This window comes from Branchiostoma floridae, chromosome 7, assembly GCF_000003815.2.
Source record: "Branchiostoma floridae strain S238N-H82 chromosome 7, Bfl_VNyyK, whole genome shotgun sequence".
NCBI lineage: Eukaryota > Metazoa > Chordata > Leptocardii > Amphioxiformes > Branchiostomatidae > Branchiostoma > Branchiostoma floridae.
In genome coordinates this window covers 21,937,505-21,948,358 of record NC_049985.1, presented here as the reverse complement: position 1 = coordinate 21,948,358, position 10,854 = coordinate 21,937,505, and the positions used below count along the sequence as shown (strand labels likewise).

The window sequence follows — 10,854 nt, the reverse complement described above, 5'->3', positions numbered from 1 at the left end:
TTCGCTTTCGAGCCCTGTAGAAAAGTAACGAAGTAATTATTATTACTCAAATTGCTTTCTGCCTTCTCGTTACGGGTTGTACTATGAAATTCAAGTGACGGAAGTAACGCACATTTTGTTTAAGATTCTGGAAGTTCGATGGTATAGGGACTCGCCATGAGGTTACCGAAAGGTTCGCTTAGCGGTTACCAATGCCAACCTTCATTCGCTTTCAAGCCCTGTAGAAAAGTAAAGAAGTAATTTTTAGTACTCCGCTCACTTTTTGTCATCTCGTTACGGGTTGTACTATGAAATTCAAGTGACGGAAGTAACGCACATTTTGTTTAAGATTCTGGAAGTTCGATGGTATAGGGACTCGCCATGAGGTTACCGAAAGGTTCGCTTAGCGGTTACCAATGCGAACCTTCATTCGCTTTCAAGCCCTGTAGAAAAGTAAAGAAGTAATTTTTAGTACTCCGCTCACTTTTTGTCATCTCGTTACGGGTTGTACTATGAAATTCAAGTGACGGAAGTAACGCACATTTTGTTTAAGATTCTGGAAGTTCGATGGTATAGGGACTCGCCATGAGGTTACCGAAAGGTTCGCTTAGCGGTTACCAATGCCAACCTTCATTCGCTTTCAAGCCCTGTAGAAAAGTAAAGAAGTAATTTTTAGTACTCCGCTCACTTTTTGTCATCTCGTTACGGGTTGTACTATGAAATTCAAGTGACGGAAGTAACGCACATTTTGTTTAAGATTCTGGAAGTTCGATGGTATAGGGACTCGCCATGAGGTTACCGAAAGGTTCGCTTAGCGGTTACCAATGCGAACCTTCATTCGCTTTCAAGCCCTGTAGAAAAGTAAAGAAGTAATTTTTAGTACTCCGCTCACTTTTTGTCATCTCGTTACGGGTTGTACTATGAAATTCAAGTGACGGAAGTAACGCACATTTTGTTTAAGATTCTGGAAGTTCGATGGTATAGGGACTCGCCATGAGGTTACCGAAAGGTTCGCTTAGCGGTTACCAATGCCAACCTTCATTCGCTTTCAAGCCCTGTAGAAAAGTAAAGAAGTAATTTTTAGTACTCCGCTCACTTTTTGTCATCTCGTTACGGGTTGTACTATGAAATTCAAGTGACGGAAGTAACGCACATTTTGTTTAAGATTCTGGAAGTTCGATGGTATAGGGACTCGCCATGAGGTTACCGAAAGGTTCGCTTAGCGGTTACCAATGCGAACCTTCATTCCCTTTCAAGCCCTGTAGAAAAGTAAGAAAGTAATGTTTAGTACTCAAATCACTTTTTGTCTTCTCATTACGGGTTGTAGTATGACATTCAAGTGACGGAAGTAACGCACACTTTGTTTAAGATTCTGGAAGTTTGATGGTATGGGGTCGCTTTGCGGTTACCGAAAGGTTCGCTTAGCGGTTACCAATGCGAACCTTCATTCGCTTTCAAGCCCTGTAGAAAAGTAAGGAAGTAATTTTTAGTACTCAAATCACTTTTTGTCTTCTCGTTACGGGTTGTACTATGAAATTCAAGTGACGGAAGTAACGCACACTTTGTTTAAGATTCTGGAAGTTGGATGGTATGGGGTCGCTTTGCGGTTACCGAAAGGTTCGCTTAGCGGTTACCAATGCGAACCTTCATTCGCTTTCAAGCCCTGTTGAAAAGTAAGGAAGTAATTTTTTGTACTCAAATCACTTTTTGTCTTCTCGTTACGGGTTGTACTATCGAATTCAAGTGATAGAAGTAACGCACACTTTCAACCTTAGATTCTGGAAGTTCGATTGTATGGGGTCGCTTTGCGGTTTCCGAAAGTGTGCGTTACTTTTATCAGTTGAATTTTATAGTAAAACCCGTGGCGAGAAGGCAGAAAGCAATTCGAGTGCTAAAAATTCCTTTCTTTCTTTTCTACAGGGCTCGAAAGCGAATGAAGGTTCGACTGGGGTAACCGCTAAGCTGACCCTCTCGTAACCGCAAAGCGATCCTATGTGACGGAACTTCCAGAATCTTAAGCAAAGTGTGCGTTACTTCTTTGAACACCACTGTTACACTTCTATCACTTGAATTTCATAGTACAACCCGTAACGAGAAGACAAAAAGTGATTTGAGTACTAAAAATTACTTCCTTAATTTTCTACAGGGCTTGAAAGCGAATGAAGGTTCGCATTGGTAACCGCTAAGCGAACCTTTCGGTAACCGCAAAGCGAGTCCCCATACCATCGAACTTCCAGAATCTTAAACAAAGTGTGCGTTACTTCCGTCACTTGAATTTCATAGTACAACCCGTAACGAGAAGGCAGAAAGCAATTTGAGTAATAATAATTACTTCGTTACTTTTCTACAGGGCTCGAAAGCGAATGAAGGTTCCCCTTGGGTTAACCGCTAATCGAACCTTTCGGTAACCGCAAAGCGACCCCATACGATGGACTTTCCAGAATCTTCGCCCTCGGGATGCCAACAAACTCCTCGAGTGGGCGGGGCAGTTCCCGGGATCTTACTATTACACAGTACATATCATTGCCGTCCTGTTGAGTTGGGAATAGCACCCTCACATGATGCAAAATGGCCACAATGATTGGTTAAAGTAGGGGAGACCACTGACTATGGCTGCAGTACACCCAAGCCACCAGTAGGGGTCTCTAGTGTACTCATTAGCATATTCCCCAGATGTGGGACAGAACCAAACTGATGGAGGGAAACTGGTGTGGCTAGCAAAATATATACATTTATATCCCATCCCTGCAAACTAATCTAAATACCCAAATGTTTAATTCTGCTTGCGTATTAGTACTGACTAATGAGCATACCAAATCATTCTGCTATCAAAAAAAAGACTACCACAAAGACACATTTTAAGCTGCAAGATATTGTTTTAATTTTCAAGTTAACCTTTGACAGTCTGAAGTTGTCTCCCATTCCGCTCAGTTCAGACCACGGCCTTACCAGCGAGGGAGCAAAACACTAGTTTTACTGAATACTGTATTATTGGAAGTTGAAACGACAATCACAACTTTGCAAAGTTGTGATTGTGGTGGTGGTAGCGGTCCCCTTACAGACAGGTGACGAGCGTGGCCCAGTTGCAGTAGCCGTTGGCCTGGTCGTACATTAGGCCGGGTGGACAGGCACTGATGCCGTCGTACTGCAGCCCGCCCTCCCCGCAGGTGTAGTACTTGGAGCAGTCGTCAGGGTGCTGGTAGCGCCCGGCCGGCTTCCCCGCACAACGTGACTCTGGAACGGAGGTAAGAATGACTGAACTTTATTGCACGACAGGTACAATTTATGGCATTAATGACAAAACATTCAATACAAAAGTATTCTGGTCATATCTATGCCATTGACTTGCACATCTGCATAATCTATGCTTGGTTATGTACACCTTTGGTTACAATGTTGGCAATCCAATCATTTACTACATGCACATAGAAGAAATACCACACTTTCACATTAATTTGCAAATTAGAGACCTGTTTTCGTAATTAGTATCCGCTAATCTTCCACCTGCCACAAACTACATGTAACATGTATGTGAGTCCGATAATGGAAAAGACTGTAAATATAGATTTTCCTCATTAATTATGCAAATTAAGTTCAAATTTGCATAATTTGTACTTTATCATATACATCTCGGCGAAAGATACCTGGATACTAAATATCATGGAAACCCATCGTTCCTATGCTCCTATTAGTAGTTTTTATTAATCTCAACAAGCGATTTCCTTTCACGATTGAAGTATGTGTGCGTTCCATAAGCCCGCTTTAGATACAGGACAATTCTATATTACTCATTTCCACCACTACCGTTTGACAAGTGTTTTGCTCAAGTGCTTTGTAAATGTAACATACTCTGCCTCAAACAATGATATCATTTCTACAACAAGTTTGGCTTCCTGTTAAGATCTATGTCTACATTAATTTTCTATGAAAGCTGCTTTAAATAGTGTGCTGTTGTAAATAGTTCAAACACTGAATATTTCATATCATATTACTTCTTCAAATAAGCTCACGTCTCGTAGTTCAAACACACACTGCCACTGTTTCAAGTGGAAACAAAACAATACCTTCAAAACATCATTGAATCAATCGATCCCGCAAGGGTAGAGACATTAATTTATCATTCCCAAGTTCCTGCTTTTGTAGTTTTATACGAACTTTATGGATTGTACCACTTTAAGCATTGCTTTTTGCTTTAGCGTCTTAGACCAAGGTGCCATACTCACGAAGAATGCTTCGTCAAAATGAACATGTATTAAAAGGAAAACTCACCGACGACCAGAGCCACGGACTGAGCGTCCACTCCGGAGCCGCGAGTGTTGAAGGTACCGTCTTCTACCTGACACCAGTACCTGAAGTAGTTATAGAAAACATCAGAAATGTGTTATATACTGTTTTCTTGCACTTTCGGACGTGACCCCTACGTTGCCCCATGGGTTAGCCTGTGGCTACCAGGCTGTATTTGGGCACGGTCGGGCCCCGTATTGTCTTCAACTCGGAGTTAAAATCAACCCGGGATTACCCATAAAACACCAAGAAGTACCTCCGTGGTATCCAGTAGTCCACTGGCTAACCCACGACGGACACCAACGCAAGTGTGACCAAAGCATATCGTAAAAGTAGGCAACATTTCTATATGCACTCTTGCCCAGGTCATAAGTCGTTTCCAAATAATCATCTATGAATAGAGTTATGCTTATTTATGGTTAGCCTAATAGTAAATTTGTCTCAACCACATATCATTCAAATACAATTCAATCTCTACAACTGGATAAAAAACGGAGTTTCACTTCCGGACGTTTCGAGTGACATCCATCACTCTTTTTCAGCGTCATTGTCACTAGAATGAACTGGAATTGTTCTGCCAGTTCATTCCAGTGACACTGAAGAAGAGTGATGGATGTCACTCGAAACGTCCGGAGGTAAAACTATTTTATCCAGATGTAGAGATTGAATTGTATTTGAATATTGTTTACCCGGATGTCTAACCTTCACAAACGAACCACATATCACATACCTGCGCTTGTCCAGCCGCTTGGTTGCCGAGATCTTTAGTCCCCCAGAGCCCACGGAGAATCGGTCTTGGAATTCAGGGACGACGGGGTTGATGTCATCAGAGCACTGATGACCCTGACATTGAGTCACGGTGGCGATGGTTTCCTGTGGTCCTGCCAGGTGTCTGCTAAAGACACCTATCCGAAAGGAAGAATTGTGATCACCTTAGTGTTAGGAAGAAGTTGTAGCTATGCATCATAAGGCAGTTGAGTTTGTGCGCTTTGCCGAGGGCAAGTGTCCAGGACCCCAAATGTCACATATCGGTACCCTCTGGGATGGCAAATTCTGGTTATGATTTTTGAATAGTAGAAAGTCTGTGGTATATATTTTTATGTGATAGCCATTCTGGTATGGTAGCTTTATACCGGCTATCAGCCTGTAAACCTATCACCATCTAAATGATCCGGAAATTTCGTGTCTAAAACAAGGGGAGGGGCAATCACAAAGAGAATTTGCCACCCCAGAGGTACCAAATTTTCCCTCTGGCCCATGGATTATATGCCTCACCGTGAACCAAGTCTTGATGCTGGTCCAGTGGCACCCATCGCACTCGCAGGGGAGCTCCACGTCCTCCCCCTGGTACACCTGCCGCACAGCAGGCACGTGCACCTCGACACGGCCCGGGCGGCCCGTACCCTGGTCCTGCTGCACGCTAGGGTCTGGGAGAATTTATATAGATATTTTACATTGAAACAGTAAGACAGTAACACAAAATAACTCAATATTACAATTCTTTTTTTTTACGTTACGATCTGTGCAATATGACATAAACATCACACTTATAGATTACGTTTATTTGATTGTATGGATGACATCCTCTGGGAACCCCAAAATGTACTTGAAGGCATGGCTATGTCTTGTTTTTGTTTGAGCCGGTATTAGATACGATCTATACATCAGATGTTGGTACATCTAACAGTTTACCAGTTATTTTGTACATCATACATAGTCTATGCAATGTTTCAGCATGAACGAGAAAGTATCAGTATTTTGTCTAAAACGTACGAACAAGATACAGGAAATATCGAAATCTAGTGATCAGATACCGACCTATCACTGTGAGGAGAACCGACTTGGAGTCCATGCCGAATTGGTTGTGCTCGTCGGAGTCGAACACCGCGCACCAGTACCGACCGTGATCGGAAGGCCTGACGCCGCTGAGTTTCAGGGTGGGGTCGGTGAGACTCTCCAGTTCGACCCGCAGCTCGTACCCCTCGTAAGCCTCCGCTATTTGTGTCGAGCCGTGGTAGGAGAGGGAGAAGATCTTGGTAGCGCTGGCGATCCCTTCATCCCCCTAAAACACATACAAATGGGACGTTCGTAAGGTTTTCTACATATGTACATAAAGACAGCCAGGTATACACAGTACAAACTGTATATGTTATCTCTCCCCGAATTTGACGTTAACTTATTACCTTCGCTAGAAGGTTATGTTTTCTGTAGCGTTTCTTTGTTAGTTGACCATGCATAACTCCAGAATGCCTCCTTTGGATTGTCTTGATATTTGGTACTTGGGTAGGTCTTGATGAGACCATTTGGTATTCCCGCCGAATGTGGCACGAATTTTACAAATTCTTCATTCCGGTTGGTTCTGCTTGACTCCTGCTGATTCTGTTTTAGATGTAAAATTCGCTATAAAATCCGTGCCACAATCGGGCGGGAATTACAAACGGATCGAATATCTCTTCACACGAGAGGCGGAATGAGCCGGAATGGCGTCTGAATGAAAATTCTTGACGTATACAACATGTATTCCTGGGTCTTCGTAGTACTTTTTAGAACTTCTCACTACATTCCAGATATGTGTTCATTCATCGTTAGTATCATTGTACTTTTCATACAAAAAGTTTAGATTTGTTTCTGAGTTAATCCTTTTAGTCCTGTCAATTCAAATTTCACGATGCCAATAGTGTTCTGGACATTATTTCGGCGTTGTGCAGTTTAAAAGTTGAAAGATTGTTACCTTGTACCAATTGATGGTCGGATTCAGTCCGGACCGGGCAGCCGGAATGTCGTAGGAACAGGGCAGTTTGATGTCACTTCCGGTGTTTGCCGTCACTTCCGGCCTCGGCACTGTCACTGTCATGATTCGGAATGGCGATTCTGCAGAAACGAAAAAGAAGTGAGCAAGAGAATAATTGGTAGTGAAGTAAGGGTGCTTATGAAATGTGTGAAAACGTTTCACAGCAAGTTATTTGTAGAGCCATGGCGCCATCATGCTGTTTCAAGTAGTGGTAGTGAAATGCAAGGAACTTGTTAAATGCGGCTCCACAATGACTTGCGTTTTTGGACCTGACCACTTCTTTTCTTCGAATTCTCGATAAGTGCGTTGGGTTCTTTTTATGTGCAGATGTTTGATGCTCGGTGCTATCGCCAAAAGCTCCCTCATTTGGAAACCCACGGTCCTATTTGGAAAAGGGGTCCCTCCAGTAGTTAACGGACCGTTTTTCTGCACTTTCGGACGTGACCTCTAAGACTAAGTGGCCCCGTGGGACACCCTGCTGTTACTAGGCTATTTTTGGGACATGGCCGGGCCTCCGGACTTTTTTAAGTCACAGTCAAAATAAGCACGGGACCTGCCTGACAAGTAGACGCCTAGCTGACCCGCGGCGACAAATAGACCCCCAGCTATAAAAACACCAAGAGGTGCCCCTGGCTTCGGGGTCCAGTGGGGCTACACTCTCTACAGGCGCTGGGGCAGATGTGACCGTAACGTATTACACGGGGCGATCGGCTTTACGCCCCCATCCAACAGAACAATTCGACTCCTTCCTGCCCAATCCTGTCCAGACCCTGACGTGAACTCAGGTCGTCTGCTCAACGAATATCATTTGAGAAATGAAATACCCCCATCCATTCACAAACTTTCACTCCACAGCCTTAGTCTTTTGTACAAATAAGAAAACGTACTCACGTGCCATAGCACCTGCCAGGATGATACACAGGACAAACGGTGTGAACGGCGCCATCTTGAGGATTTCTAAAACATAGGAAAACAAGGAACCGATAAAATCCCGTTAATTGGTCAATTAAGACATGATTCTTAATGCTTTTGTCAATGGGAAAAATTAAAATATGTGGTCACATTGGTCTAGTGGTCCGTGTGTAGATGTGGTCACTTGTACAGGTTTAACTGTATCTAGCTAATTTTTACCGGACTAACTACGCTGGCTACAGGGAGAATGATTTGCCGGGGGAGTTTGGCCACCGAAGTGGCCTTCGGAGGGGGAATTGCTACCTTAAAAAAAACTTTTTTTTGATAAATCAAAAGAAATGAAATACAAACGGTGAACCATCCATCAACACAAATAAGGAAATAATAAGAATGATACCTCAAATAATTTAAAAGAAGTAATAATAGTACAATACCTCAAATAAATAATAATAATACAGTCAAGAGCATGACAACAGAATACTCCACTTTGGGAAAAAGTTAACATAATTGTGACTGGAAACTAACATGGTTGGCCTTCCTACATTTATATATACATATTTTGGCTAGTAAAATTACAAGATCGCCTATTTGTTGGGCGTCTAAATTCAAGTTACCAGGAATAACATGAAAGGAATCAAGGTGTAGTTTTAACCTCGTTTTCTGATGGAACCAAGATTGAATTTTATCTCAAAAGGAAACTAAATGGGGACAATCCCAAAAGACATGTTGGTAGGTCTCCTCTTTAATATGGCAAAAAAAAGAACGCAGTGGACTGTCAACCTTTCCGCGAACTGACTCCTGGCGAATTATTTCCCTTTGTACCGAATCCTACGAACCAAACGCCTGTAGGAAGACCTGGTGGAGGCTAGTATATAACTACATTTCTAGTATACAATTACATTTTTAAACATTTCAAACTACAAATACATTTGAAACAACACTAGGCCACCTACCTTCAATGTTCCGCCTTCTGCTTAATCGTAAGTTTTCCCTAAATGTTCAGTATCTTATATACCGAATCACGTGGCATATGACGTAAGCTTTTCTCGTACAATTAATTCGTAGCTGTTGACCAAATGCGTATATTCGGCAAAAGGGCCGAAGAAAATAGATATTGTGTTTTCGATTTTGATATTGAAAAAATAGGGTCGGTAGTTAAGGATTTCTCTTATTTTAGGGTCTTACCATAAGGGTTACACATAAGAGGTAGCTTGGTAGGTCTGTTAATACTACTGTTTCTATTGCCATGAAAATGACGAGAACATGTTAGGAAATGATTCTACAACGTTTTTAGCACTCAGATGTCAGGTTCTAAACTGTATGGCCCTTGCAACACACACCGCTGCCAATGGACTAGCATCCTGCTGTAGTGATTGCACAAAGTTGTGTGGCCCATGGATACTGAAGCGGAGATGGGCGCAGTCCTATGTACCATCTGGTTCGGGAAGGACTTGAACTATGTCCCTTACAAGAGGCCGATCAAGAAAAGGGGGCTAGGGTCGGCAGTTTGTTTTTTAGGTTCGGTCGTGTAACGTGAAACACAATATTTTTCCCCTTGGCCTTACAAAAAGTCGTGACTCAAACGTAATCTATGCTACTGATACTGCCGAGCTTTGTATATTTGCCAAATACTTATGATTCATGTATAGCTTCATAACAGATGAATGTTGTTTGATTTATACTTACGAAGTTATGAAAACATAGGAAACGGGCAATTGTGTGTTAGAAGAGGTTGTCGCCTGGTCAGGATATTGGAAATATGATTTTGAAGTATCTGCAAATGTCAACGTGTTGTTTGACGTCAAATACCAGCTAGTACTGCTGGCCTTATGCGAAAGCTACTTGTAGGAGGTCTGTTCAACTTTGATCAATCCATTCGGAAGAGCGGTGCAATCAAATTTTATTGTTAACCAGGTAGTCTCAGTGTTAACAAGATAACTGACCAATTGATTATTTTGTCGTTCAGGTCAGCAAACAAACGCTAGAAATATGTAGTTTTTTGGACATTCTACGAAAAATCTTTATGGAAAATGATCTCAGACCAGTTCACTAACGGGCTACTCTTCAAATAGTAGTGACAGGGAAGATATATGCTATGAACAGTATTTACAGGTCCATTGTACCATGAAAGTTCCCCTAGCTCATTCAATGACAAACGCAATGAAAAGTGGACCACAGTTTAAGTTAACGTCCCGACCTAAGGACTGCAACCCGGTGACACAGCAGGGATTAGAGCTCCCAACGTCTTGCTCCAGAGACAGAGTCACTAACCACTTAGCCTGGGTACCATACGATTTCTATTAGGGCTCTTTGCACTCGCTGCCGTAGACAAATTTTCAGGGCAGTGAGTGCAAGGAGCCCCGGTAGAAATCGGATGGTACCCAGGCTACTAAGCTAACCACTGGGCTACGCAAGCTACTGTGAGTGATGATTCATCACACACATATTGCTGAATAGTTTTTACTCCGATCATTTTGAACTCTTCAAATGGTTGTTCATTGAAATAATAAATACCTAAGTGTTCGTTACACAAGGAAAGCTGTGTTAATCAGCGAAACGAATTAACGTGTTGCCATAAATTCTGGCTGTGTCAGGATTTCGTAGGCAACGCTAGTTCACCTTAATCCGCGTGGTAACCTATGTTCGTTGTTTTGACAAAAAGGGTATGTAGATATTTAAATATTGGGGATATCAAGTCGACAGACGGCGCGTTCCAAATTGCAATCATTTGGTGATGACTGGTCTATACCGTATACAGTATCTACAGATAGATAACAGCTTGGCTGGTAACTACTGAATACCTGACGCAGGGCATCATTCAAATGACACAACATTGTTTTAAAACGGTTATTGAATATCTATTCATTTTCAAAATATTGATTGCAGTT

The 10,854-nt window shown here is 42.3% G+C and overlaps 1 protein-coding gene across 1 annotated transcript; it reads right to left on the bottom strand.

Moving 5' to 3' along the window:
* Positions 1 to 2,834: 2,834 nt before the first annotated feature.
* LOC118419710 lies at positions 2,835 to 8,976 on the bottom strand. The gene is given in 9 exon segments (XM_035826244.1): positions 2,835 to 3,213; positions 4,249 to 4,328; positions 4,994 to 5,141; positions 5,144 to 5,168; positions 5,539 to 5,690; positions 6,082 to 6,325; positions 6,995 to 7,134; positions 7,946 to 8,011; positions 8,920 to 8,976. Coding segments are annotated over 8 exon segments (1,023 nt in total). The 5' UTR covers positions 8,001 to 8,011; positions 8,920 to 8,976; the 3' UTR covers positions 2,835 to 3,034.
* Positions 8,977 to 10,854: the final 1,878 nt, after the last annotated feature.